General features: G+C 66.9%; 1 protein-coding gene across 4 annotated transcripts; it reads left to right on the forward strand.

Annotated features, from left to right (window-relative positions):
- Positions 1-26,078, forward strand: CELSR3 (cadherin EGF LAG seven-pass G-type receptor 3; the record flags this gene model as incomplete). 4 transcript variants are annotated; one of them, XM_080673500.1, is made up of 36 exons in its annotated part: positions 1-3,718; positions 5,157-5,807; positions 6,650-6,875; positions 7,117-7,232; positions 7,546-7,634; positions 8,135-8,292; positions 8,658-8,821; positions 9,061-9,186; positions 9,292-9,461; positions 9,884-10,069; positions 10,808-10,924; positions 11,210-11,381; positions 11,524-11,665; positions 11,755-11,875; positions 12,177-12,360; positions 12,625-12,726; positions 12,936-12,950; positions 14,190-14,284; positions 14,490-14,699; positions 14,937-15,132; positions 15,290-15,445; positions 15,741-15,915; positions 16,432-16,599; positions 16,815-16,941; positions 17,028-17,234; positions 17,468-17,642; positions 17,858-17,970; positions 18,362-18,441; positions 19,037-19,160; positions 19,417-19,533; positions 19,608-19,756; positions 19,990-20,105; positions 20,579-20,737; positions 21,201-21,401; positions 22,122-22,998; positions 24,448-26,078. In XM_080673500.1, 36 exons carry the CDS (start codon positions 16-18, stop codon positions 24,473-24,475), a joined length of 9,915 nt encoding a protein of 3,304 aa, XP_080529626.1. In that variant the 3' UTR covers positions 24,476-26,078. The 4 variants fall into 4 exon arrangements, with proteins under 4 accessions (XP_080529626.1, XP_080529628.1, XP_080529627.1 ...); XM_080673503.1 differs by having other exon boundaries at positions 16-3,718; positions 11,267-11,381; XM_080673502.1 differs by lacking the exon at positions 15,290-15,445 and having other exon boundaries at positions 15,753-15,915.
- Between the last annotated feature and the right edge of the window lie 1,301 nt (positions 26,079-27,379).

The following is a 27,379-nucleotide window of genomic DNA, read 5'->3' on the forward strand; positions in this document are numbered from 1 at the left end:
GGAAAGCGGGGGGCGATGGAGAGGCGGCCGCCGTGGTGGGGCCTCAGGGGGCCGACGGCCTCGCTGCTCCCGCTCCTGCTCCTCTCTTTGTTCCCTCTCAGCCGGGAGGAGCTGGGGGGCGGCGGGGGCCGAGGCTGGGGCGCGGAGGTGGCTGCTGACCCGGAACCCAGGGCGCGGGTCGGTGGCGGGGCCTTAGCTCTTTGTGCCGAGCCTCCCGGGGCCCGGGAGGACGGGGAGCCTGGCCTGGGAGTTGGGGAGCCTATCTTCGTGGGGCTCCGAGGGGGGAAGCCAGGCGCCCAGAATGGCCGAGGGTCCCCTGGGCAACCGGATGCGGGGCTTGGGGCGGAATATGGGGTCCAGGCACTCGGTAGCCGCGGGCGAGGGGCAGGCCAGGGACCGGGGTCTCCGTTATGCTGGCGCCCGGAGTTTTCCTCCTGCGGACGGACAGGACCTTCACGAAGACACAGTTTGTCGCCAGAGGCTCTGTCCCCAGGGGTCCCGGCCCCAGAGAACAGCTTGCCCTTCCCTTCAGACCTTCTGGTTCGGCCCCATAGGAATGCTGGGAGAAGCGCCCCCCAAAAAGTGGGAACCACGCGATGCTGCGGGGAATTGTGGGTGCCGGGGCGCAGGGGTCAAAGCGAGAGAACCCTGAGCCCCCGAGCCGAGAAGACAATCTCCCGGGCGGACTGTCCTCCCGGGGCCGCGGGGTCTGGCGCGGGTCTGGCTTCAGCACCGCGCACGGCCAGGACAGCTCCCGCGCCGGGTTCAGCACCGCGCGGTGACCGGACAGCTCCCGGGCCAACGCCCGGGCGCATGCGCCCCCGCGGGCTCTTCCGCCGCCGCTTCCTCCCGCTGCGCCCCGGGGTCCCGGCCCCGCCCGGACCCCGAAGGACACCCCTAGCGAGCCGGGCCCGCCCCCGTCGCGCCGCCAACCGCCACCCGCAGTTCCCGCAGTACAACTACCAGGCGCTCGTGCCCGAGAACCAGGCGGCGGGCACCGCGGTGCTGCGCGTGGTGGCTCAGGACCCGGACGCGGGCGAGGCGGGGCGCCTGGTGTACTCGCTGGCTGCGCTCATGAACAGCCGCTCGCTGGAGCTGTTCAGCATCGACCCGCAGAGCGGCCTCATCCGCACGGAGGCCGCCCTGGACCGCGAGAGCATGGAGCGCCACTACCTGCGCGTGACGGCGCAGGACCACGGCTCGCCGCGTCTCTCGGCCACCACCATGGTGGCCGTGACGGTGGCCGACCGCAACGATCACGCGCCGGTGTTTGAGCAGTCGCAGTACCGGGAGACGCTGCGCGAGAACGTGGAGGAGGGCTACCCTATCCTGCAGTTGCGAGCCACCGACGGCGACGCGCCCCCGAACGCCAACCTGCGTTACCGCTTCGTGGAGCCGCTCGCTACGCACCCCGCTGTCGCTGCCTTTGAGATCGACCCGCGCTCGGGCCTCATTAGCACCAGCGGCCGCGTGGACCGGGAGCACATGGAGAGCTACGAGCTGGTCGTGGAGGCCAGCGACCAGGGCCAGGAGCCCGGGCCGCGATCGGCCACCGTGCGGGTGCACATCACCGTCTTGGATGAAAACGACAACGCGCCGCAGTTCAGCGAGAAGCGGTATGTGGCTCAGGTGCGCGAGGACGTGCGCCCCCACACGGTGGTGCTCCGCGTCACGGCCACGGACCGCGACAAGGACGCCAACGGCCTGGTGCACTACAACATCATCAGCGGCAATAGCCGCGGCCACTTCGCCATCGACAGCCTCACGGGCGAGATCCAGGTGGTGGCCCCGCTGGATTTTGAGGCCGAACGCGAGTATGCTTTGCGCATCCGGGCGCAGGACGCGGGCCGGCCCCCGCTGTCCAACAACACGGGCCTGGCCAGCATCCAGGTGGTGGACATCAATGATCACGCGCCTATATTTGTCAGCACGCCCTTCCAGGTGTCGGTCTTGGAAAACGCGCCCCTGGGCCACTCGGTCATCCACATTCAGGCAGTGGATGCGGACCACGGGGAGAATGCCCGGCTGGAGTACTCGCTGACCGGGGTGGCCCCCGACACGCCCTTTGTGATCAACAGTGCGACTGGCTGGGTCTCCGTGAGCGGCCCCCTGGACCGCGAGTCTGTGGAGCATTACTTCTTCGGCGTGGAGGCCCGCGACCATGGCTCACCCCCTCTGTCCTCCTCAGCCAGCGTCACGGTGACTGTGCTGGACGTGAATGACAACCGGCCCGAGTTCACCATGAAGGCGTACCACCTGCGGCTGAACGAGGATGCCGCCGTGGGCACCAGTGTGGTCAGCGTGACCGCTGTGGACCGTGATGCCAACAGCGCCATCAGCTACCAGATCACAGGCGGCAACACCCGGAACCGCTTTGCCATCAGCACCCAGGGCGGGGTAGGGCTGGTGACCCTGGCTCTGCCCCTGGACTACAAGCAGGAGCGCTACTTCAAGCTGGTGCTCACCGCCTCTGACCGTGCCCTTCACGACCACTGCTACGTGCACATCAACATCACCGATGCCAACACCCACCGGCCTGTCTTCCAAAGTGCCCACTACTCTGTGAGCGTGAACGAGGACCGGCCCGTGGGCAGCACCGTGGTGGTCATCAGTGCCTCTGACGACGATGTGGGGGAGAACGCTCGCATCACCTACCTGCTCGAGGACAACCTGCCCCAGTTCCGCATCGACGCCGACTCGGGGGCCATCACTCTGCAGGCCCCGCTGGACTATGAGGACCAGGTGACCTACACACTGGCCATCACAGCGCGAGACAACGGCATTCCACAGAAGGCGGACACCACTTACGTGGAGGTGATGGTCAATGATGTGAACGATAACGCCCCCCAGTTTGTGGCCTCCCACTACACAGGGCTGGTCTCCGAGGACGCCCCGCCTTTCACCAGCGTCCTGCAGATCTCAGCCACTGACCGGGACGCTCATGCCAACGGCCGGGTCCAGTACACTTTCCAGAACGGGGAAGATGGGGATGGAGATTTCACCATCGAGCCCACCTCTGGCATCGTCCGCTCGGTGAGGCGGCTGGATCGGGAGGCCAGACCAGTGTACGAGCTGACGGCCTACGCTGTGGACCGAGGGGTGCCCCCGCTTCGGACTCCGGTCAGCATCCAGGTGACGGTGCAGGACGTGAATGACAACGCACCCGTCTTCCCCGCCGAGGAGTTTGAGGTTCGGGTGAAGGAGAACAGCATCGTGGGTTCGGTGGTGGCCCAGATCACGGCGGCGGACCCCGACGAGGGCCCCAATGCCCACGTCATGTACCAGATCGTGGAGGGGAACATCCCCGAGCTGTTCCAGATGGACATCTTCTCCGGGGAGCTGACGGCGCTCATCGACCTGGACTACGAGGCTCGCCAGGAGTATGTGATCGTGGTGCAGGCCACGTCCGCCCCGCTGGTCAGTCGAGCCACCGTGCACGTGCGTCTCATCGACCAGAATGACAACAGCCCCGTGCTCAACAACTTCCAGATCCTCTTCAACAACTACGTGTCCAACCGCTCCGACACCTTCCCCTCCGGCGTCATTGGGCGCATCCCCGCGTATGACCCCGACGTCTCCGACCACCTCTTCTACTCGTTTGAGCGCGGCAACGAGCTGCAGCTGCTGGTCGTCAACCAGACCAGCGGGGAGCTTCGGCTCAGCCGCAAGCTGGACAACAACCGCCCGCTGGTGGCCTCCATGTTGGTGACCGTCACAGGTAAGGGGTGGAGGCAGGCGAATGACTTGTCCGGGGCTCCACGGGGCACCTCAAACCAAAGAGGGATTTCCAAGCCTTCTAAAAATCCCTTAAGGGTTGGGTTCCTGCACCGCACGGGACCTACCATAGACCTCACGGGTTAGGTTCATATACACCCTGCTTAGGTTCTTGGGAAGTCTCTACAGAACCCCAAAGGTTCGAGGGCATCGAGCAAACCCTAGACAGACTGCATGAGCCGTCTACTACCCTAGGGATACCCCCTCCCTCCAAGGCTGGAGGTCCTGGGTTGATGGTCTGGAGGTCACAGTCAGCCCGCACCCCACCCATTCAGACGATGGCTTACTTTGGGTCCACGCTGACCCTCACCCCTCTGTGCGGGAGGGGGAAGCCCGTGGTTTAGTGGTCAGAAACAGCAGCGGACCCTGGCAGCTTCAGGCAGAGAGTGGGCCACATTGGCCTGGCTGCTATCCAAGGGACTGACCCAGGCCCTGCCCTGTGGGAAGACACGCAGAGGCTCACCTGCCTCTTTCCTGCCTCACAGCCGGGTGGTCGGAGCCCCTCCTGGGGAGGTGCCATGGGCGAGGCTCTCGTCACCCTGCTCTGGAGGCTGCAGAGGCTGGGAGACAGACTTCACTGGCGTTGGCGCCCCAGTTCTGGCGCCTGGTTCCTGGCCCTGCCGAAGCAGGCCCAGCGTTCCCGTGCCACTCAACTTCTGCACCAACCAACCAGCCCTCACCGCCCGCCCAGTGTGTGCCATGGTCTGGGGACACGGCACAGAAGCCCCTCATCCTCATTGCCGGGGTGGCCACTGAGATCGCAGGGCCCGGGTCTGGGGCGATGGGCAACTTGCTGACCTAAGAATGCTGAGGGTGCGAGAGTTTGGGGTGCACGACCCTCCTGGTGGGAGCGAGCTTACTGACCTGGGGGATGGGGTTGAGTGGTTACAGGGCCTAGGCCATGGGAAAGTAGTTTGCTGACAGAGATAGGGGTGGGTGACCCCTGCCTAGAACCCTCTGTTTTTGGAGGGTGTCTTGCTGGTTCTGCGGTGCTGGGGGGTGGGGGAGGATGGGTGGTCAGCGTCCTGAGTGGGGGTGGCCTGAGGACTAGGATAACTTGGGCAAGGGTGAGTTACACTGACGGCTCTCTAGTGTTCTGTTAGAGAGGAATGGCTTGCCGACCTATGGGCACTGGGGTGGGGAGGGGTTGCTGGTTGGTCCCTGGCTCAGGCCCCTCCTTGTGTTGGAGGCAGGGGAAAGGAAGCAGCAACTTGGTGACACCTTGACACGAGAGCTGGGTCCCCCAGGGTCACGAGTGTCTTGGCAGGGTCCCTGCTGACTCAGATGCCAGCGAACTGGGCAGTCACTGGCCCTAGCCCTCTTGTGTCCCAGGGAGGGCAGCTGCTGACCCCAGGCTGACCCTGCCCCTCCCCTGCCTGCAGACGGGCTGCACAGCGTGACGGCGCAGTGCGTGCTGCGCGTGGCCATCATCACGGAGGAGCTGCTGGCCAACAGCCTCACCGTGCGCCTCGAGAACATGTGGCAGGAGCGCTTTCTGTCTCCGCTGCTGGGCCACTTCCTGGAAGGCGTGGCCGCGGTCCTCGCCACGCCCGCCGAGGACGTCTTCATCTTCAACATCCAGAACGACACGGACGTGGGGGGCACCGTGCTCAACGTGAGCTTCTCGGCGCTGGCGCCGCGCGGGGCGGGGGCGGGCGCCGCGGGGCCCTGGTTCAGCTCCGAGGAGCTGCAGGAGCAGCTGTACGTGCGCCGCGCGGCGCTCGCGGCCCGCTCGCTGCTGGACGTGCTGCCCTTCGACGACAACGTGTGCCTGCGCGAGCCCTGCGAGAACTACATGAAGTGCGTGTCGGTGCTGCGCTTCGACTCGTCCGCGCCCTTCCTGGCCTCGGCCTCCACGCTCTTCCGCCCCATCCAGCCCATCGCGGGCCTGCGCTGCCGCTGCCCGCTCGGCTTCACCGGAGACTTCTGCGAGACCGAGCTCGACCTCTGCTACTCCAACCCCTGCCGCAACGGCGGCGCCTGCGCGCGGCGGGAGGGCGGCTACACGTGCGTCTGCCGCCCGCGCTTCACGGGTGAGCCCGCCCGTGGGGCTGGGGCCGGCCTGGCCCGGGAGCCTCAGGCAGAGCGCGAGGGCGGAACCGCAGTGCAGGGAGGACGGGGATGAAGGAATCGGGACGGGCGGGCGCGGTGGGACCGGAAGCTGGAGAGCTTGGTCCTGGGAGAGTCCAGGGCCGCCAGGCCCAAAGGCCTCAGTCGGGGCTGAGGCTGTGAGGGAGGCGTGGCCAGGCCAGGGGCGGGGCTATGAGAGTCCGTTGTAGTGGATGGGGCGGGGCCACGGGGCGTGGTCAGAGCAGAGGCAGGGCGTGACTAGAGTCGGGGCGGGGCCATTGGTTGGGGCCGGGCGGGGCCATTGACTGGGCGTGTTTGGGCTGGGCGGGGCCAGACCGAGGGGGTGGTTAGAGTCGGGGCGGGGCCAGACCGAGGGGGTGGTTAGAGTCGGGGCGGGGCCACTGGCTGGGCGTGGTTGGGGCTGGGCGGGGCCAGACCGAGGGGTGGTTAGAGTCGGGGCGGGGCCAGACGGAGGGGGTGGTTAGAGTCGGGGCGGGGCCACTGGCTGGGCGTGGTTGGGGCTGGGCGGGGCCAGACCGAGGGGTGGTTAGAGTCGGGGCGGGGCCATTGGCTGGGCGTGGTTGGGGCTGGGCGGGGCCAGACCGAGGGGGTGGTTAGAGTCGGGGCGGGGCCATTGGCTGGGCGTGGTTGGGGCTGGGCGGGGCCAGACCGAGGGGCGCGCGGCTGGGCGCTAGACCTTTCTGAGGTGCCGAAACGCGCCTGGGAGCCCTCAGCCTCGCGGGGCGGAGGGGCCGCGGCGCTGTCGTGACCTCCTCGCCGCCTCTGACCGCGGCTTCACCTCCAGGAGAAGACTGCGAGCTGGATACGGAGGCCGGACGCTGCGTGCCCGGCGTCTGCCGCAACGGGGGCACCTGCGCGGACGGGCCCTACGGCGGCTTCCGCTGCCAGTGCCCGGCGGGCGGCGCCTTCGAGGGCCCGCGCTGCGAGGTGTCGGCTCGCTCCTTCCCGCCCAGTTCGTTCGTCATGTTCCGGGGCCTGCGGCAGCGCTTCCACCTCACGCTGTCCCTCTCGTAGGTGCCCGCCCCGCACCCCGCCGCCTGCACGCGTCTCTCCTACCGCCCGACCCCGCCTGCCGCCCCCCTGCCTGGCCGCTCCGAGCTCACTGCCCCCGGCCTCACTGCAGTCCCCCTCTCGTGGCTTCCTCCTCCCCCAGCCTGGGCGCCCTCTCCCCCAGCCTTCTTGTCGCAGGGATGGTGGGTGTGAGGAGGGTGCGGCTTGTGACTCGCCCTGCCCGCCCGCCCGCCCGCCCAGGTTTGCAACAGTGCAGCCCAGCGGACTGCTCTTCTACAACGGGCGCCTGAACGAGAAGCACGACTTCCTGGCCTTGGAGGTGGTGGCCGGGCAAGTGCGGCTCACCTATTCCACAGGTGGGTGCCAGGAGCCGTGGGCGAGGGGTGCACGTGTGTGTGGGGGGGGCAGTGCAGCCCCCACCCCCTCAGGTACCTGCACATCCACCTCCATGTCAACAGACAGCAGTGAGGACCTGGTTCCGGTGGGAGAGTCCGTCTCTCCGAGGTGTGTGCTTCTGTCTGCCCGGGGCACTCTGGGCCCCCAGTGTGGTCCCCAGTGTGCGGGGTGATCTGATGCAACAGGGTCCCCCTCGGGGTAGCTGTGCCTACGTGACTTGGGGGGGTCAACGCAGCAGTTGCAGACAACCCTCCACACGCATCATCCCAACAGGCGAGTCCAACACGGTGGTCAGCCCCACAGTCCCAGGGGGCCTGAGTGACGGCCAGTGGCACACGGTGCACCTGAGATACTACAACAAGGTGGGCATCCCCTTGGCCTGGGGGTGGGGGCGCTGGGATGCCAAGTTCTGCCCCTCGGGGTGCCCCGGGGCCCTGCTGAGCAGTGTGCCTGGGTCTCTAGCCCCTCGGGGTGCCCCGGGGCCCTGCTGAGCGGTGTGCCTGGGTCTCTAGCCCCTCGGGGTGCCCCGGGGCCCTGCTGAGCGGTGTGCCTGGGTCTCCAGCCCCTCGGGGTGCCCCGGGGCCCTGCTGAGCGGTGTGCCTGGGTCTCCAGCCCCTCGGGGTGCCCCGGGGCCCTGCTGAGCGGTGTGCCTGGGTCTCCAGCCCCTCGGGGTGCCCCAGGGCCCTGCTGAGCGGTGTGCCTGGGTCTCCAGCCCCTCGGGGTGCCCCGGGGCCCTGCTGAGCGGTGTGCCTGGGTCTCCAGCCCCTCGGGGTGCCCCGGGGCCCTGCTGAGCGGTGAGCCTGGGTCTCCAGCCCCTCGGGGTGCCCCGGGGCCCTGCTGAGCGGTGTGCCTGGGTCTCTAGCCCCGGACAGATGCCCTGGGGGCTGCTCAGGGCCCCTCCAAGGACAAGGTGGCTGTGCTGAGCGTGGATGACTGCGACGTGGCCGTGGCTCTGCAGTTTGGAGCCGAGATCGGAAACTACTCGTGTGCAGCTGCTGGCATGCAAACCAGCTCCAAGAAGTGAGGTCCCAGCCCCTGCTCCCCATGCCCACCCAGCCCTTCACGCACCCACTTCTCACTCCCGCCCGCCAAACTCCCCATCCTTCCCCAAACCGCCAGGTTTCCCGCTCCCCACAAGGACCCTGAAACCCCGCCTCACCCCTTCTCCGTCCGCCACCCAGGCACCACGTGCCTCACTCTCATCCTCACCCTCAGCCCCGCTCTTCCCCCTTCCCCCCCTGAAGCAAGGACCCAGCTGCGCCCCCAGCCAGGCCTCCTCCATGACCTTGCCCTCTAAGTCCTGCCCCCACACTTCCTGTGACCCCCCCAGGAGCAACCCTACCCTAGCTCCAGTCCCACCAATGACCTGGACCCCTGACCCCCAGGTCCCTGGACCTGACAGGCCCTCTGCTCCTGGGGGGTGTCCCCAACCTCCCCGAGAACTTCCCCGTGTCCCACAAGGACTTCGTCGGCTGCATGCGGGACCTGCGCATTGATGGCCGCCAAGTGGACATGGCGGCCTTCGTTGCAAACAACGGCACCCTGGCAGGTAGGCAGGCCCCTGTCCTCGGGGCGGGGCGGAGGGCCTCCTGGAGAGACTCCGAATCTGCCCGCTCACTGTCTCCTCCGGTGGCCAGCACGGGCGTCCCCACGGGCCCCGCCTCCTCCCAAGTCCACCCCGAGGGGCCATGGGGCTGAGATCGGGGCCCCCTGCGGTCCCTGTGGACCCCCAGGTCCTACCCGCGCGGTTCCCCTCGTCTCAGACCCTCCCCGTGCCTGCCTCCCCAGGCTGCCAGGCCAAGCTCCACTTTTGCGACTCAAATCCGTGCAAGAACAACGGCCGCTGCGCGGAGCGGTGGGGTGGCTTCAGCTGCGACTGTCCTGTGGGCTTTGGCGGCAGAGACTGTCGGCTCGGTGAGTGGGCGGCCTGGGGCGGGGGGGGGGGGGGGGGGGAGCGGCCTGCAGGGCCGGCTCTGCTCCTGAGGGGGGCCTGTGACCCTGCCCCTTCCGTCTCCGCAGCCATGGCCCAGCCCCACCGTTTCCGCGGCAACGGCACCCTGAGATGGGACTTTGGGAGTGACGTGGTTGTGTCTGCGCCGTGGTACCTGGGGCTGGCGTTCCGGACGCGGGCGACGCGTGGGGTCCTGATGCAAGTGCAGGCTGGGCCGCACTGCACGCTCCTCTGCCAGGTGTGTCTGTCCTGACCCCTCCCGCGACCTTCGGCTCTCCATCTCTGAGGCCCCAGCAACACGCCCGTTGAGTTTGGGCCTCATGAGGCCGCATACTTCTCTGCCAGGTGTAGTGACCCTCCTTGACCCAGCCCTGGCCCCTGACCCTCTTTCCCATCAGGGCCTCCTCCGCAGGCGCAGGGCGTCAGCATAGCTCTGTGCTGGCTGCCCCACTCAGCAACCTCTGGCCTGACCTTTGCCCCTTCACCCACTTCCAGCAGCGGAGCGTCCCTGGGCGCAGGGCCGTGTGCCAGGTGTAGCCTTGCTCCTGCTGTTCCACCCTTTGGTATTCTGGACCTCTGAGCGCCCGGCCTCACCTCCCGACACTCCCAGCCCCAGCCAGACGGGGTCCCTAAGCCAGGCCTGTGCCTCTGTCCCCACAGCTGGATCGGGGGTTGCTGTCCCTGACGGTGACCAGGGGCGCGGGCCGTGCTGCCCACCTCCTCCTGGACCAGGTGACTGTCAGTGATGGCAAGTGGCACGACCTTCGGCTGGAGTTGCAGGAGGAGCCCGGTGGCCGGCGGGGCCACCACGTCCTCATGGTCTCGCTGGACTTCAGCCTCTTCCAGGTCTGACCTCTGACCCTGCGGTAGTCCCTTCTTAGTCTTCCAGCCAGCTGCTCCTGCCTCCAGTCCAGCTCCTCAACTCCCTCCCCTGCGCGTAGTCGGACGTGTCCCCCGCCGCTCGCCCCTCCCGTCCTGCTCGGAGCCCACCCTGCCAGCCCTCCTCATGCAGGGAGCCTCCTGGTCTCTGCCCGGGTCTCGGCCGTCAGCACTTTGCCGGACTCCCGGAAACCCTTCTAATCGCCGCCCCACCTCCCAGCTCAAGTCGTGGGGTTTCAGGGTCTGTTCTGGTCCAGGAGAAAGGGCCTATCTGAGCCCAGTTCTTTTTATTTATTTTTTAATTTTTATTTTTTAATTGATTTCAGAGAGAGAGGGAGAGGTAGAGAGAGAGAGAAGCATCAATGACGAGAATCATTGATTGCCTCCTGCACGCCCCCTGCTGGGGATCGAGCCTGCAACCCGGGCCTGTGCCCTTGACCGGAATCAAACGGGACCCTTCAGTCCGCAGATCGACTCTCCATCCCCTGGGCCACACCAGCCAGGGCTGAGCCCAGTTGAAACCTTCCTGACCCATCCCCCGTGCTCTGGCAGGGCCCCCATACTCGAGAGCAGCTATTCCCAGCCCATTCCCCTGGTACAGAGGAACAGAGCATGGTGGTTGTGCAGGGCTAGGGCAAGGCCAAGATGGACTCGGGGGGAGGGCAAGGGTCCCCCCTGCATAGTGCTGATTGCCCCCTCCCCCAGGATACCATGGCGGTGGGGAGTGAGCTGCAGGGCCTGAAAGTAAAGCGACTCCATGTGGGGGGCCTGCCCCCCCGCAGCGAAGAGGAGGCTCCCCCGGGGCTGGTCGGCTGTGTCCAGGTGGGGTCAGCATGCGAGTGACCTGGGCCTGGGGTGAGTGGGAGAGAGCAGGGGCCTGGGGACCTGACAGCTGCGTTCACCTGTGGGGGGGGGTGGGGGGGCGCCAGAGCCATCAGACAAGTCAGGCCTTTGTGCTGCTGGAGGCGAGAGTCCAGAGATGGTCACGGGCCCTCAGAGGTCAGTGTCAGGGACAGCACACTCGGGGCCCGGGCTGAATTAGGGACATGCGGTCGGGTCGGGTAGGGAGCTGCATGTCAGGGGTCATCAGACCAGCTGTGTCCACAGGGGGTATGGCTCGGCTCCACGCCTTTGGGGTCCCCAGCCCTGCACCCCCCCACGCAGCGAGTGAATGTGGAACCTGGCTGTGTCGTGGACAACGCCTGTGCATCCGGGCCTTGCCCGCCCCACGCTGACTGCCGAGACCTGTGGCAGACCTTTTCCTGCACGTGCTGGCCAGGTAGGGCCCGGGGGTGGCATGACTTGGGGGCTGATGAAGACTCGGGGACCCGGAGAGCCTGGAGGAGGAGGAGACCAAGGACAGGCGCCCCTCCCTCCCATGTCCTGTGGTCAGTGTCCTGAGTGCTCTGACCGACCTGCAGGTTACTATGGCCCGGGCTGCGTGGACGCCTGCTTCCTGAACCCCTGTCAGAACCAGGGGTCATGCCGGCATCTCCCAGGGGCCCCCCACGGCTATACCTGTGACTGTGTAGATGGCTATTTCGGGCACCACTGTGAGCACAGGTAGGGGGCAGGACCGAGATCATGGAGGACCGGGGGGTTAGGCGGGCACTGAGATATCAGGGGGCTCTCACCTGTCTGTGCACCCCCAGGATGGACCAGCAATGCCCACGAGGCTGGTGGGGGAGCCCGACCTGCGGGCCCTGCAACTGTGACGTTCACAAGGGCTTTGACCCCAACTGCAACAAGACTGACGGGCAGTGCCACTGCAAGGTGTGCCGGGCCCTGACCCCTGACCCCTGACCCCGGCCTTGGAACTCTTCCCTAGCCATGATTTGTGATTCTTTTCCAGCTTGCTGACCTCTGCCCCCTGACTCAGGCCCTGACCCTTTACCTGTCCTGTGACCTAAGTGCCGTCCTTTGTCCTTGACATCTGACCCCTCCCTTAAGTTTCACTCGAGGCCCGGCTTCCTTCTGGCCTGTGAGCATTGTTCTCTCGACCCTTCGTCCTCGGTTCTTCTTCCCCAAGCAAGCGTTGACCTCTGACCTCAGGCCCCGACCCGTTCTCAAACAGGAGTTCCACTACCGCCCGCGGGGCAGTGACGCCTGCCTGCCGTGTGACTGCTACCCCGTGGGCTCCACCTCGCGCTCGTGCGCGCCCCACAGCGGGCAGTGCCCCTGCCGCCCGGGCGCCCTCGGGCGCCAGTGCAACAGCTGTGACAGCCCTTTCGCCGAGGTGACGGCCAGCGGCTGCCGAGGTGAGCAGGCTCCCAGCCCACGCCGAAGGCAGGCTCTGGCTGCTGCCTGCCCCGAGCGGACGGACCTTGGCTCTCCAAGGAGACACACCCAGGGAGCCTCACTTTGCCCTAGTGTTTGGGTGACCTGTCACCGAATCTGATAGGCCAGCTCCTGTGAGGCCGCAGGGGAGGGGCGGGCTGGGAGCCGGGTGGTGGAGGGCGGTGGGTGTGGCTGTCACCGCCCCTGCCCCTGGCCACGTGGCTCAGTGCCTCCCCTCTCCTTAGTGCTGTACGATGCCTGCCCCAAGTCCCTGCGATCTGGTGTATGGTGGCCCCAGACCAAGTTCGGCATTTTGGCCTCAGTGCCCTGTCCCCGGGGGGCCCTGGGTGAGTACCTCGGAGAGGTGCCGTGCTGAGGGTGGGGGGCCTGTCCTTGGCCCGCTGTAGCCGCCTCTCTTCCTGAGACGGGCGGCCTGGTTCCTGCAGAGGTGGGAGGTGGGCAGGGTCCAGGCGGGCCCCTCACTGCCTCCTAGGGGTTCCGTGTCCCTCCCCCCACCTCACTGAGCCTCCGTCTGTTTCTCCCGGCTTCTGGGCAGGATTGCGGGGTGCAGGTAAGGGGTACGTGTTTGCTCAGGTGCGCCGCCCCCTCCCCCTGCCAGAGCTTTTGCAGACCCCCCTGCTGCCTGAGGTCTCTGACAGCGACCCCGGGTCGCTCGGAGAACCGGGGCCCCTTCCGCTGTCTGAGGACCCGGGGCCGTGCTCTGCTGCCCGTGGTCCTCAGAGACCCTCCCCACGCGGGGAGACCCTGGCCGCCCCTCCCACCTCCTCAGGTCCTGAGGCCCCTGCAGGTACCTATGTCCCTGCTCCCTGAGTTCTTGAGAGGCGACTCCGCCTTGGAGGCTCGTACAGGCTCCCCCCACGGCCTGAGTCTCCCCCACACCCTCCTCCTGGCCTGAGGTCCCTGCAGGGGCTAGACCAGCCGTGGGCAAACTACGGCCCGCGGGCCGGATCCGGCTGTTCTACCCGGTTCTCTTGCTCTCCCATCTCCGCTCCTTTACTTGGACTTTATATTAGTTCACACAAACACTCCATCCATGCTTTTGTTCCGGCCCTCCGGTCCAGTTTAAGAACCCATTGTGGCCCTCGAGTCAAAAAGTTTGCCCACCCCTGGGCTAGACAGAGATCATCCGTGTGCATGCACGTGTGTGTGTCTTTCTTTGCCTGCACGTGTCTGTGAGCCTGTCTTGTGGGGAGAGGACCCTGTGTTAAGGTTAGGGTCCCTTTCGGTGATGGCTGCAAGCTCCCTCAGGGTCCGGGTCAGTTCTTATACAGCCCCCGCCCCAGGCATGGACAGTGAGAGCCGGCAGCAGCCATACCTGGGCAGCTAAAACCTGCATGGACACTTCTACCCCCACCAGCCGGGTCACAAAGTGCTCCTGGAGAATCTGGCCTGTGTGTGTGTGTGTGTGTGTGTGTGTGTGTGTGTGTGTGTGTGTGTGCGCGCGCATCCTGGTCCCCACACGTGTGTGTGCAGATAGGAGCATTGGGCTGTGTGTGTATGTGCGTGCATGCGTGCTTGCCCTGGGCCACGTCTGTGAACCTTTCCTGGCCTGTGTGTGCATGTGCGTGTGGACGTGTGCCCAGCCCTGCCCTCACGCTCCCCTTTCTCGCTGGTGAGTCAGAATGGCCACGGCCTTCCGGAGCTGGCTGGCAGCAGTGGGCTGCCTGGGCTGGGGCGGGGCTGCTCCATCCAGGGCCTGACGGCTAGTCCTCTGGTCTCTGACTCAGCTTCCTCTGAGGCGGGAGAAGGTGCCAGGCCCCAGGCCTGACCAGGGCTCGCCTGCCCCCAGGTGCTGCCGTGCGGCTCTGTGACGAGGACCAGGGTTGGCTGGAGCCCGACCTCTTCAACTGCACCTCCCCTGCCTTTCGCGAGCTCACGCTGCTGGTGAGACTGCCCAGGCCATGCCCTGCACTCAAGACCTGCCGGGCCCCGGCCCTGGGCTCAGCCTCCCCAGGCCGGTGGCAGGCCCCAGACACCACACCCGGGCCTCCCCTGGGCGCCCTTTCCTCTGGCCAGACCCTTCCTGTGAGGCTTTTGAGAAAGGCCAAAGGGACCCCGGTGACCCCCGAACCCCATCTTTGTCTGGCAGTTGGATGGCCTGGAGCTGAACAGGACAGCCCTGGACACTGTGGAGGCCAAGAAGCTGGCTCAGAGGCTGCGGGAGGTGACCGGCCACACTGACCACTACTTTAGCCAAGATGTCCGCGTCGCTGCCCGCCTGCTGGCCCGCCTGCTGGCCTCTGAGAGCCACCAGCAGGGCTTTGGGCTGACGGCCACTCAGGACGCCCACTTCAATGAGGTGGGCTGTGCCCTGTGCTCGCCACCCATCGCTGGCCCTGGACCCTGAGCCCCGGATCCCCGCTCAGGCCCTCCTGGCCCTGGGGAAGGGAAGGCCCTGAGCTCCCGCCTCCTCGGCCCCCCCCCCCTCAGGCCCACCCCCTGCCTGCCGGGGCCCCTCTGAGCCCTGGCCAGACGCTTCTGCTCGCCCTGCCCTTCCCAGCCCCCCTGGCTGAGCCTGCTCTCCTCCCTCCCCCAGAACCTGCTGTGGGCGGGCTCTGCGCTGCTCGCCCCGGAGACCGGGGACCTGTGGGCTGCGCTGGGGCGGCGGGCGCCCGGGGGCTCCCCCGGCAGCGCAGGGCTGGTGCGGCACCTGGAGGAGTATGCGGCCACACTCGCTAGGAACATGGAGCTCACGTACCTGAATCCCGTGGGGCTGGTGACGCCCAACATCAGTATGTGGCGGGGCGTGGGCAGGGGCTGCGGCAGGGTGCGGACCTGGGGTCTGAGGGCTCCGCTGGCAGCAGGGAGGCTCTGGGTGTGGGCAGGAAGGAGCGGGCCCCGGCCTGGGGAGGAGCCCTTGACGGCCTCACCCCTCTTCCTCCTGGGCAGTGCTCAGCATCGACCGCATGGAGCACCCCAGTCCTTCCCGGGGCACCCGCCGCTACCCTCGTTACCATAGCAACCTGTTCCGTGGTCAGGATGCCTGGGATCCTCACACCCATGTACTGCTGCCTTCCCAGTCCCCGCGGCTGTCCCCACATGACGGTGAGTGCCCTGGGGTGACCCCTGGGCCGGACCGCACGTCACCCCCTGCCAGGTCCCCTGGGAGCGACTCCCTCGCCAGCCCTCCTCCCACCCCGGGCTGCAGCACTCGCCGCGCCAGCTCCCGCCCCCTCCGCGGACCTCCCCATGTTCCCCCCTGGGCTCCTGCTCCCCAGCCCCGTTCTGGGCCTGCAGGGAAGGAAGCCCCTTGCTGGGGGCAGGGTTGGGTTGAGAACTGGGTTTGTAGGTGCTCAGGGTCGGAGGTCACTGACAGCGGCTCCTCCCCTTCCCCCGGCAGTTCTGCCCACAGGCAGCAGCAGCGTGGAAAACTCTAGCTCTCCAAGCGTGGCCCCCCCGCCGCCTGCCCTGGAGCCCGAGCCGGAGCCGGGGACCTCCATCGTCATCCTCCTGGTCTACCGCACGCTGGGGGGGCTGCTCCCCGCCCAGTTCCAGGCCGAGCGCCGGGGCGCCAGGTACGGGGGGTCGGGGGAGCGCGCGGGGAGCGATGCCAGGCCCCTCACCCTGAGCTTCCTGCAGCTTCTACCCAGCCTAGCCCCCCCAACCCCGTTTTGGAGGGCAAGCGGGCAGGTTCATGGTCACGCAGCTGCTCCTCTGCACGCGCGGGAGCCTGGTCCTGCTGCCTGGTTCCCTCCGCGTGCTGGGGTGCTGGGGGGATGGTCCTAAGGCCGAGGGTGGGAGCCAGGGCAGCAGGCAGGCTGCTGAGAGGCCGGCAGACAGGCCGCCTGGGGAGGCCGGTGGGAGCGGCGGGGAGCCCAGCTGGGCAGTGGGTCTGAAGCCCCTCGCTGGAGAGAACCTGCCGTTTCTGGGGAACCCTGACCCCCGCAGAGGCTGAAGGGGTCTCAGAACAGCATCCACTTGGGGGCTTCCCAGACGGGACTCAGCCCCGACGAGTGGCCTGAGGACCCTGCGGTGGGCAGCCGGGGCTGGGGAGGGCCGCGGTGTTCAAGCCCAAGCGGGTGTCTCCTCAGGCTCCCCCAGCACCCCGTCATGAACTCCCCGGTGGTCAGCGTGGCTGTCTTCCACGGACGCAGCTTCCTGCAGGGCGCCCTGGAGGCCCCCATCAGCCTGGAGTTCCGCCTGCTGCAGACGGCGAACCGGAGCAAGGCCATCTGCGTGCAGTGGGACCCGCCTGGCCCGTGAGGACCTCCGCGCGGGAAGCCCTGGGGCCCCTCTTAGCCCCTGGGAGGCTGACCTGCCCCTGGGGCCCCCACGCACGCCCCTGTGCACCCAGCCCCCCAGGAATGCTGCTCCCCAATTCCAGACACCCTGGGCCCCTCCTGCCCTCTCACCCCCTGCATGGCGACGGGCCCTCCTCGGAGCCGCTGGTGGGTCTCACTGCCCGTGGCCGCAGGGCGGACCAGCATGGAGTGTGGACGGCACGGGACTGCGAGCTGGTGTCCAGGAACGGGTCCCACGCGCGGTGTCGCTGCAGCCGGACGGGCACCTTCGGGGTCCTCATGGACGCCTCCCCCCGTGAGGTGCAGCTGTGTTCAGGGCCCCGAGGAAGTGGGAGGGTCCAAGGGCAGGGGTCGCAGCACCCCAACGGCCACCCCTGTCCCCACAGCGGTTAGAGGGCGACCTGGAGCTGCTGGCTGTGTTCACTCACGTGGCCGTGGCCGTGTCGGTGGCCGCGCTGCTGCTGACCGCGGCCCTCCTGCTGAGCCTGCGCAGCCTCAAGTCCAACACACGGAGGATCCATGCCCACGTGGCGGCCGCCCTGGGGATGGCCGAGCTCCTCTTCCTGCTGGGGATCCACAGGACCCACAACCAGGTGCAGGGTCAGGGTCAGGGGACCTGTGTCCTGGTGACCTCGGCCGGTCCAGGAAGGCCCAGGGCCAGAGCTCAGGGTCAGAGGTCGGGGTGCTCCAGCCGGGCCAGGGCGTGGGGCAGGGTCCTGGGGCAGGCGCCGTACGTAGGGGCCGGCGGTGGAGAGCAGAGGCCGGGCGGGCGGGCGGGCGGGCGTGCGGCGGCGGGCGGAGCGTGCTGACGCGCCCCCTCCTCCAGCTGGCGTGCACCGCGGTGGCCATCCTCCTGCACTACTTCTTCCTCAGCACCTTCGCGTGGCTGCTCGTGCAGGGGCTGCACCTCCACCGCGTGCAGGTCGAACCCCGCAACGTGGACCGCGGCGCCATGCGCTTCTACCACGCCCTGGGCTGGGGCGTGCCTGCCGTGCTGCTGGGTGAGCGCCCTGCCCACGTCCAGGCTGTGACCCCTGACCTCTGCCCATCACAGGGCCTGCCCTGCCCCCAGTCCCCATCGTGACCCCAGCCTCAGCCCCCGTGCCACCTGCTCTGGGAGGACCTGCTCTGCTCCCCATCCTGGCTCTCCGTTCCCTGGAGGTTCAGCGAGTCTAAAACACGCCCCTTCCATCCTGCCCCGCCCCCTCCCCCCCAGGCCTTGCCGTCGGCCTGGACCCTGAGGGCTATGGGAACCCCGACTTCTGTTGGATCTCGATCCACGAACCCCTCTTCTGGAGCTTCGCAGGCCCTGTCGTCCTTGTCATTGTGGTGAGTGCCCTGCACTCGGTGCCACCTGTGTGCTCCGCTTGGGGGGTGGGGCAGCAGCAGGTGAGGGGTGTCAGGGAGGGGTGCCAGGGAGGGGTGCCAGGGAGGGGTGCCGGGTGGCAGTCTGCAGGCTTCCTGGCTCGGCCCACTGGTCCCCATGCAGCTGGCATGGAGATGGAGCCGGGGTCAGAGATGGCTGCCCCTCCCGCCTCGGCCTCCCTGTCTCTCCATCTCAGTCCCCCTCTGGTTTCCTGTCTCTGTCTCTGATCTCTGTACCACATGTGTTTCTCTGGGTCTGCCCCCCACCCCCCGTGAATCGTGGTCTCTCTCTCTCTCTCACCATCTCTGTCTCTCTCGGCCTTGCCCGGGTGCCCATGTCCGGCCGTGGGTCCAGATGAACGGGACCATGTTTCTCCTGGCTGCCCGCGCGCCCTGCGCCTCTGGGCAGAGGGAGGCTAAGAAGACGTCTGCGCTGTGAGTTGGCCGCCTGGGGCCCTGGGGGTTCTCCCCTCCTGCTTGGGGCCTGGGGCTCCCGGGACATTCCTGGCCAGGCTGGGCTCCAGGTTCCGGGTCGGGGAGGGAGCCAGCTGCCCGGGGCTGCCTGCCGTCACTCTCTGGCCCCACGCGTGCTTTGGCCCTGCTGCCTCCCCAGAGTCTCCCTGGTGGGTGGCTCACTGGGCCTCCTGCCCATGGGTTCCCGCCTATGTTCCCCGTTTTCCCTCATGCCCGCTTTCTGCGTGCTTCCCCGTGTCCCCTCCTGGCCCCTCATCTCCCCCAGCGTCTTCCTGACACCCCCACGTTCTGTGTGAATGCTCCTGCTCCTGTGTCCCCGGGTGTCCCCTGCCTGGCCCCGTGCTGCCTCCTGTGTGACTCCGTGTGTCCCGTGTCCCCCCACGGGCCCTGTGTGACTTCCATGTGACTCCGTGTGTCCCGTGTCCCCCCACGGGCCCTGTGTGACTCCGTGTGTCCCGTGTCCCCCCACGGGCCCTGTGTGACTCCGTGTGTCCCGTGTCCCCCCACGGGCCCTGTGTGACTCCGTGTGTCCCGTGTCCCCCACGCTCCTGTGCAGGACCCTTCGGAGCTCCTTCCTGCTCCTGCTCCTGGTCAGCGCCTCCTGGCTCTTCGGGCTCCTGGCGGTCAACCACAGCGTGCTGGCCTTCCACTACCTCCACGCCGGGCTCTGCGGGCTCCAGGTCAGGCTGGCGGCCCTGTCCCCGGGCCTCACGGCGCTCCAGGGCCGCTCCTGGGCGGGCGTTGGCAGCGGGCGGGGTGCTGGCCTGGATGACCTTCACCCACACCCGGGCTCCTGGCCGCCTGCCTCCTGGCCACACTGACCTTCCCCAACGCGTCCCTCGTGTCCCTTTGACCTGGGCTGACGCCCTGGCTGGCCCGGGGCCTCCTCTGCCCTGACCTCGCTCACTTAAGTCTCGCCAACCTCGCTGCCCGCAGGGCCTGGCCGTGCTGCTGCTCTTCTGTGTCCTGGATGCCGACGCCCGGGCCGCCTGGGCACCGGCCTGTCTGCGCAGGAAGGCGGTGCCCGAGGAGGCCAGGCCCGCGCCTGGGACGGTAGGAGGCTCCCAGGGCCGGGAGGCCAGGGTTCGAGGCTTCTCTCGGGTGGGCTCACCCCTGTCTCCCCGCAGGGGCCTGGGGTCTACAATAACACGGCCCTCTTCGAGGAGAGCGGCCTCATCCGCATCACCCTGGGTGCCTCCACCGTCTCCTCCGTGAGCAGCGCCCGCTCCGGCCGGGCCCAGGACCAGGACAGCCAGCGGGGCCGGGGCTGCCTCAGGTGAGCGGAGGGGACACAGCTCCGACCAGCCCGCGTTCCCGGGGTGGGCGTGCCGGGCCCCAGCTGGGCCCTCTGGGCCCCTATGGCCGCCTCTGTCCCGAGGCCTCCTGCCTCACCCCGGGTGCCCTCGGAGCCACCCACGGGCACGCACACGCACACGCACACGCCAGCCTCCAGGGCACCCATCGCGCCCCTCTTTAACGGGGGGGGGGGGGGGGGGGCTGCATTTCCAGGGACAACGTCCTGGTTCGACATGGTTCGGCTGCGGACCACACTGACCACAGCCTCCAGGCTCATGCCGGCCCCACAGACCTGGACGTGGCCATGTTCCATCGAGACGCCGGTGGAGGTGGGGGCCTGGGCCGGGGGGAGGGAGACACACCTCTCCCCGCCTCCCCCTCTTCTGTCCCAAATTGGGAGCCAGCTCCCCAGGTCACCGCCCCAGGAGGCACCCAGCACACAGCCTGTTCTCCTAACACAGCCTTGGGCAAACTACGGCCCGCGGGCTGGATCCAGCTGTTCTATCCGGTTCTCTTGCTCTCCCCTCCGCTCCTTTACTTTGAATTTATATTAGTTCACACAAACACTCCATCCATGCTTTTGTTCCGGCCCTCCGGTCCAGTTTAAGAACCCATTGTGGCCCTCGAGTCAAAAAGTTTGCCCACCCCTGTGACCTAACAGGTCCCCGTCCTCTGTCCCTCCGCCCCTTACGCTCTCTCAGGTCCCAGCTCCCTGGCCCCTTCCTTCCCCAAGTCCCTCCTTTCCCCACCTCAACGCTGGGCCTCCCTCCTCTGACCTTCCACCTCTGACCTCCCACCCCAGGTGCAGACTCCGACTCCGACAGCGACCTGTCCTTGGAGGAGGAGCGGAGCCTGTCCATCCCGTCCTCGGAGAGCGAGGACAGCGGCCGGCCGCGGGGGCGGCTCCAGCGTCCGCTCTGCCGGGCCGCCCAGAGCGAGAGGCTCCTCAGCCACCCCACAGGTGACGTGGCCCCCCGCTCCCCGGGCACAGGAGACCCCCTTCCGCTCTGGTGTGACCCAGGGCCCTCCTATCCCTGAGGACGCCTGGGGCCGACCCGCTGGGAGCCGGGCATCCGGGCTGGCGCTCCCTCCCCTCCTGCCTCCGCGTGTCCCGTGGCAGGAGGCCCGGTGCCCGGAGAACAGGGCAGGGTGTTCTGGTGACTCGCCGTCCCTCCAGCCCCGGGCTCCCCCGGGGTGGGGCTCCTCTCTCAGCATCAGGTTCCCCCCTCGTCTCTGTCCGCCTCCAGCGGAGCGGGAGAGCGCATTGGTCCCCCCGAAGGCTCGTCGACCTTTGAGAGCCGCCTCCTGTTCGCACCTGTGCTCACAGGACAGCCAGGGTTTTAGGAGTCGTTGGGGTCAGGGGTCGGAGTCGGGGCCGCAGGGGTCATGAACCACTGGGTCCTGTCACGGCCCTGACTCTGCAGATGTGGACGGCAATGACCTCCTGTCCTACTGGCCTGCCCTGGGGGAGTGTGAGGCTGCGCCCTGCGCCCTGCAGGCCTGGGGCTCCGAGAGGCGCCTGGGGCTGGACACCAGCAAGGATGCGGCCAACAACAACCCGCCGGACGCAGCCGTGACCAGCGGCGACGAAACCTCCCTGGGCCGGGCCCAGCGCCAGAGGAAAGGTGCGAGCCTTGGCCTGTCCTGTACTGCGGGGACCCCATGTCCTGACTCGGGGTTCCATCCTCCCAACCCAGACTGCTCCACGGGGTCCTGAGTGCTCCCTCTGCTCCGATCTGGGGGTTTCCACTCCCTGACCCTGCACCACAGTCCCTGGGGACGCCGTCATGGCCGCACATCGCCTGCCCCACCCCGGTGTGGACCTCGGAAACCCCAGGGCCTCCTGCCCAGCCCAGGGGGTCCTTCCCCAGCCCCACCTGCGTCCTGCGAGCCCCAGGAGCTCCTGTGCCTCAGGCCTCAGCTCCTGCCCCCTCCCCTGCTGGACAGGGGCCCCTAGAGATGGCCCCCCAACCCAAGGGCTTTCTGCCCTGACTTCTGCACCACAGGGACCCCGGGGAGTGCCCCTGCCCCAGCCCAGGGGGTTCTGCCCTTTGACCCTGTCTGCATCACCAGGACCTGGGGCTGCCCCCACCCCAACTTGGTGGGGGGAGGTTTGTCTCCACCCCCGCACACGGGGACTGTCCCGTCCTGGCCCAGGCGATGGCCGCCTCCCCAGCTGGCCCTGTCCAGCTGCCTCTGGGACTCCCAGGGGCTGCCTCTGTGCCTCTCCCAAGGGCTTTCTGCCCCCAACCCTGTGTCACAGGGACCCCAAGGCTGCCATGTCCCTAGACCCAGGGAGTCCCTGCCCCCGTGTACACACCCTGTCCCCCATTGTTCCCACCCAGGCATCCTGAAGAACCGGTTGCAGTGCCCACTGGTGCCACAGCCCCGAGGCACCCCGGAGCTGTCCTGGTGCCGCGCAGCCACCTTGGGCCACCGCGCCGTACCGGCGGCTTCCTACGGCCGCATCTGCGCCGGAGGGGGCTCGGGCAGCCTCTCGCAGCCGGCCAGCCGCTACTCCTCCCGGGAGCAGCTGAACCTGCTCCTCCGGCGGCAGCTGAGCCGGGAGCGGCTGGAGGAGGCCCCGGGCCCTCTGCTGCGTGCCCTCAGTCGGCCGGGCTCCCAGGAACGCCTGGCTGCGGTGCCAGGCCGCCCGGAGCCCAGGGATCGGGGCAGCACCCTGCCGCGGAGGCAGCCGCCCCGGGACTGTGCTGGCGCCACGGCCGGCCGCTTCAGGTCACGGGAGGCGCTGGACCTGGGAGCGCCCTGCGAGTGGCTGCGCACGCTGCCTCCGCCCCACAGCGCCCGGGGCCGGGACCCGCCGCCCCCGCCTCTGCCCCTGTCTCCCCAGCGGCAGCTCTCAAGGGACCCCCTCTTGCCATCCCGGCCCCTGGACTCTCTGTCCAGGAGCTCGAACTCAGGGGAGCGGCTGGACCAGGTGCCTAGCCGGCACCCCTCGCGGGAAGGCCTGGGGCCCCCCCCACAGTTGCTCCAAGTCCGGGAGGACCCGGCCCGCGGCCCCTCCACCGAGCAGCTGGACATTCTCTCCTCTATCCTCGCCTCCTTCAACTCCTCGGCCCTCTCCTCCTCCGTGCAGTCCTCCAGCTCGCCCTCGGGCCCCCACACCACTGCCACGCCTTCCGCCACCGCCTCCGCGCTGGGGCCCTCCACGCCGCGCTCGGCCACGTCCCACAGCATCTCGGAGCTGTCGCCCGACTCCGAGTAAGCGGGGTCCAGTCCCTGCGCACCCCCATCTGCTCAGGACCGTCTCCTGTGCACGCCCTGTGTCTGCCACAGGTGGGGTGTGGGTGGGCCGCAGCGTGGGCACCCAGGCTCAGCACAGCCAGGGGCCGTAGGCCGAGGGCAGAAACCCGCAGGCAGTGGGGCTGTGATTGACGGGCACTTGCGGCTGTGATGGGCCAGCACCCTCCCTGCTTCCTCCGGGTGCCTAGCTTTCTCAGGGGCTTGAGCTGGGGCGGGAGGAGGGGAGGAGGAGGCAGGAGGCTGTGCCTGCGGGGGGAGCGGGAGAGGAGGGGTTGGAAGGAGTGCCAGGGTATGGCCCTTGCACACCAGGCTGGACAGCTCACTTAATGGTAACGCACTCATCCTTTACTGAGCCAACGTCAGCTTCCTCCTGCCGAGGGCACTGGGGGCTGGGCACAGACAGTGAGCTGGGACCTGGTGCATCTCAAGTGCCCGTGGCGTCTGTGGGGTAGGGGATGGCGGACACCCCCGGAGCAGCTGCTTACACAGGTGTCGGGGAGGCCGTGGGGAGGGGCAGGAGTTGCCAGGTCTTAGCAGTCAAAAGGAGGGTGGAGTTTTTGTGTTTTTTTTTAAATATATTTTATTGATTTTTTACAGAGAGGAAGAGAGAGGGATAGAAAGTTAGAAACATCGATGAGAGAGAGACATCGATCAGCTGCCTCCTGCACGCCCCCTACTGGGGATGTGCCCGCAACCCAGGTACATGCCCTTGACCGGAATCGAACCTGGGACCCTTTAGTCCACAGGCCGACGCTCTATCTACTGAGCCAAACCAGTTAGGGCAAGGAGGGTGGAGTTTTATTGGTTAAAAAAGTTTTTAAAATCTATTGATTTTGAGAAAAAGAGAGAGAGAAACATTGACTTGTTCCACCTGTCCCTGCGCCCACTGGTGGGTGCTTGTATGTGTTGACCTGAGCGGGGATTGAGCCTGCAACCTGGGTATCAGGATGGCGCTAACCAGCTGAGCTTCTGGCCAGGGCCAGAGCTGAGTCTTCGGGAGGAGGAGCAGCTAGTCAGGTTCTGTGGAGTCTGTAGGGTGAGAAGGCTTTTGGGGAGGGAGGACCCCAGGATCTGAGCAGAGTTGGGGGAGAAGAAAGCAAGGATGCTTGGGGGAGGGATCAGGGGGCGCTGAGCCCCATCTGGGTCCTGCAGCCTAGCCTTGGGGTCTGGCTGTTGGGGGCAGGGAGCTGGGGGACTGAGCAGGGGTTCAGGCTTTGGAGTGACTTGACCCCTCTGAGCCTGTTTCCTTATCTGCAAAACGTGCCTGTAGTAACAGGCCCTTTGCGAGGTGGAGATTTTTGAGACAAAATCTGTCCAGTGCTTAACCTGGGGTCTGTACATAGGCAGTGCTTGCTCAGTGCTCAGAGGCAGGGCCTTGCTGATGGGTCTCCCCGTTCGATTCTGCAGAGTCCCCCGAAGTGAGGGCCACTCCTGAGGGGCAGCCGGCGGCTGAGGAACCGCGGGCAGGGGACGATTTGGCTGACGCCGACGGAAGAGACCCCAGGAGTTGGGCGGACCCCAGGCGGCCCGCTTCCCCGTGGCTGCGGGGCTGAGCTGCGCGCTCCTCCTGAGAGTGCGCGTGTGCGGGACTGACAGGCGAGCGGGGCCTGGGAACTGAAGGAGGACTTTTATACTTTTGTATCTTTGTAACCAGAGAGATATGCCTATGTTATTTTTTAGCTTTTCTGTTGCCTGGGGTTCTGAGGCTGGGCTGGGAGGGGGAGGGGGCGGGGGGAAAGGTGCAGAGTTTGACTCCATTGGGGTTCCCCGCAAACTATATGCTCTTTTCTCTCCTCTTAACTGGGGTGGATGCAGGCAGACCCTCCTGTCCCCCCAGGTGGATCTGAGTATCGTCAGGGCCCCGAGGACGGAACTGATCTTTGCTTTTTCTTGGATGCAAACTCCTGAGGCTGGGGGTGGGGCTTGGAAACAAGGGTCCCCTGGCCTCCTCACAGGGGCCCACTCGGCCGCCCCTCCCCGTGGGTTTGGGTGCTCACGGTGTGGCGCCCCTGCCGTTACTGCCTTATGACCGAGGACTGCTGCTGGGTGCCGGGGAGCAGCGCCGTGTTTACAGAGCAGGCTTCCCTCCTCCCAGAGGGGTTCAGGCCTCGAATCACACATTCCCGCAGAGGGCGCCCGCCCCTGCTCTGAGCAAAAGCTGTCTGTGGTGCCACTGATTCCCTAGCACTGCCCCGCTAGGACTTACTAAGGGCTGGGTAGGAGGGAGCGCCAGGGATCAGAGACAAGGGCCTGAAGATGCCCCATGTGGGTGCCACCGCCCCCATGTTTACAGGAACGCGGCCTGAGGAAGTGGCTCCCGCCCACCCCCCACTCCCTTCTAAAGGGAGACCTGACTGTTAGGACCCTGTTCACAAACCCCCGTTTTTATTACGTTGTCTGAGGTCCAGAACTGGGACTTTTACGTTTTGTTACTTTGTTTACAGGTCACGATTGGAAACATTTTAACCCTTTGTTTACAGCAGCAAAACTCGGAACTGTTCACGCTTTGTTTACAGTCTAGACGTCCCCACCCCTTTGTTTACAAGTAGAAGGTGGGAAAGGTGGGTGAGGGGCCGGAGGAGGCCGCCCAGAAGGACCCTGGCCTCTGCAGGGGTGTGGGACCCCTCGCTGTCCCAGACCAAAGGTCAGCCGAGTGCCTGCTGGACAGCAGCCCGGCCGGGAGGCAGCCTCCTAACCACCAGGAACGCGGCTCCTGGGCAGGGGCGGGGGCGGGGCACAGTCCCCTCCTCCACGGATACTCTTGGGGGGCAGTTTCCAAGGAGACTAGAGGTTCTACTTTACTGACTGGTGCCAAATCCCACCGGCCAGGACCCCGCTCTCCTGACCCGAGTGACCCCAGCCCTTGCAGGGTTGCGGGGTCCGCTGTGGGGAGAGGGGTTGTCCTTGCTACGTCCTAGGTTCTGTAGATGCCCCTCTCTGGGGTCGCCCCCCTCAGCCCGTGGCCCCTCTTCCTGTCTGTGTACATTGTTCCGTGAAGCCGCGCTCTGTTTTGGGAATAAACTTCTATAGAAAATGGTTATTGTCTCTCTCTTTCTTAAAAATGTATTGATTTTAGAGAGAGGAAGGGAGAGAAACATCAATTTGTTGTCCCACTTATGCACTCATTGGTTGCTTTTTTTAATATATATTTTTATTGATTTCCGAGAGGAAGGGAAAGGGAGAGAGAAACATCAATGATGAGAGAGAATCATGGATCAGCTGCCTCCTGCTCGCCCCCTACTGGGGATCGAGCCCACGACCCGGGCATGTGCCCTTGCCGGGAATCGAACCCAGGACCTTTCAGTCCACAGGCTGACGCTCAATCCACTGAACCACACCAGCCAGGGCCATTGGTTACTTCTCGTCCATTCCCTGACCAGGGATGGAACTGCAACCTTGGTGCATCAGGACAGGCTCCAGCCAATGGGGCCCTGGCCAGGCGCTTGTCTCTTGTTGGGTGGGCAAGAGGTGGCTCTGAGCGACAGCCAGGCTGACCTCCGGGAGAAATCCGAGCAGGGCCTTCTCCTGAGAATGCTCAGCTATTTTTACCCCATTTCATGGGAGAGTTCCCATCCCCTTTGCCCTCAATTCTGGCCTCACCTTGTGATTGGGGCCCCAAGTAAGGGCCGCAGGGAACCCCGCCTCGGGCAGGCAGCCCATGACATTTGCACCGGCCTGGGGCAGAAGAACTCCAGGCGCTGACCCTTCAGCCCATGGACAGCACCGGCCCCTGCCAGCCTCTGCGATTTGGAGCCGTGGGGACATCCACGTTCCGCGCAGACACCTGGGCGGGTGGGGGGGGGGGGGACCGTGGTGGGGCAGCATTCCCGGCCCGGCCCGGCGGGGGGGGGGCGGTAGCCTCACTTCAGGTCTGGGTGTCTGTCCACAGTTGAAGGGAGGCTTCCGGCACCTCCCGTCTCAGAGACAGGCCGGCCTCAGGGCAAAAGCCCGAGGGTGGCGCCCGCAGAGGCAGGAGCGGCCTCCCCGCGACCCGGATCCCCACCCCCACGGAGGGTTAAGGCTGGGGTCAGGCCCCTAGGCGCCCCGGCCTCGTGGGGGTTTCCTTCCCTACTCCACGGGGGCCCTCCCCAAGGAGCCAGGGCCTGGCATCAGCCCTGTCCCGCCAGGAACCGGCCCGCGGGCCCAGGTCTGCAGACCCACCGGCTCGGGCAGGAGGGCAGGGCCCAGCGGAGCGCCGGAGCCGGGCCGCGGGGGAGAAGGAGTTAAATCTCCCCCCGCGGGGCCCGCCCCGCCCAGGGAGCCCCGCCGAGGCCCCGCCCAGGCACGCTGATTGGTCCGAGCCTTCCCCGTCCTGCCCGGGGATTGGCTCCCGGGCGCG

The sequence above is a fragment of the Plecotus auritus genome (assembly GCF_963455305.1).
Source record: "Plecotus auritus genome assembly, chromosome: 6".
NCBI lineage: Eukaryota > Metazoa > Chordata > Mammalia > Chiroptera > Vespertilionidae > Plecotus > Plecotus auritus.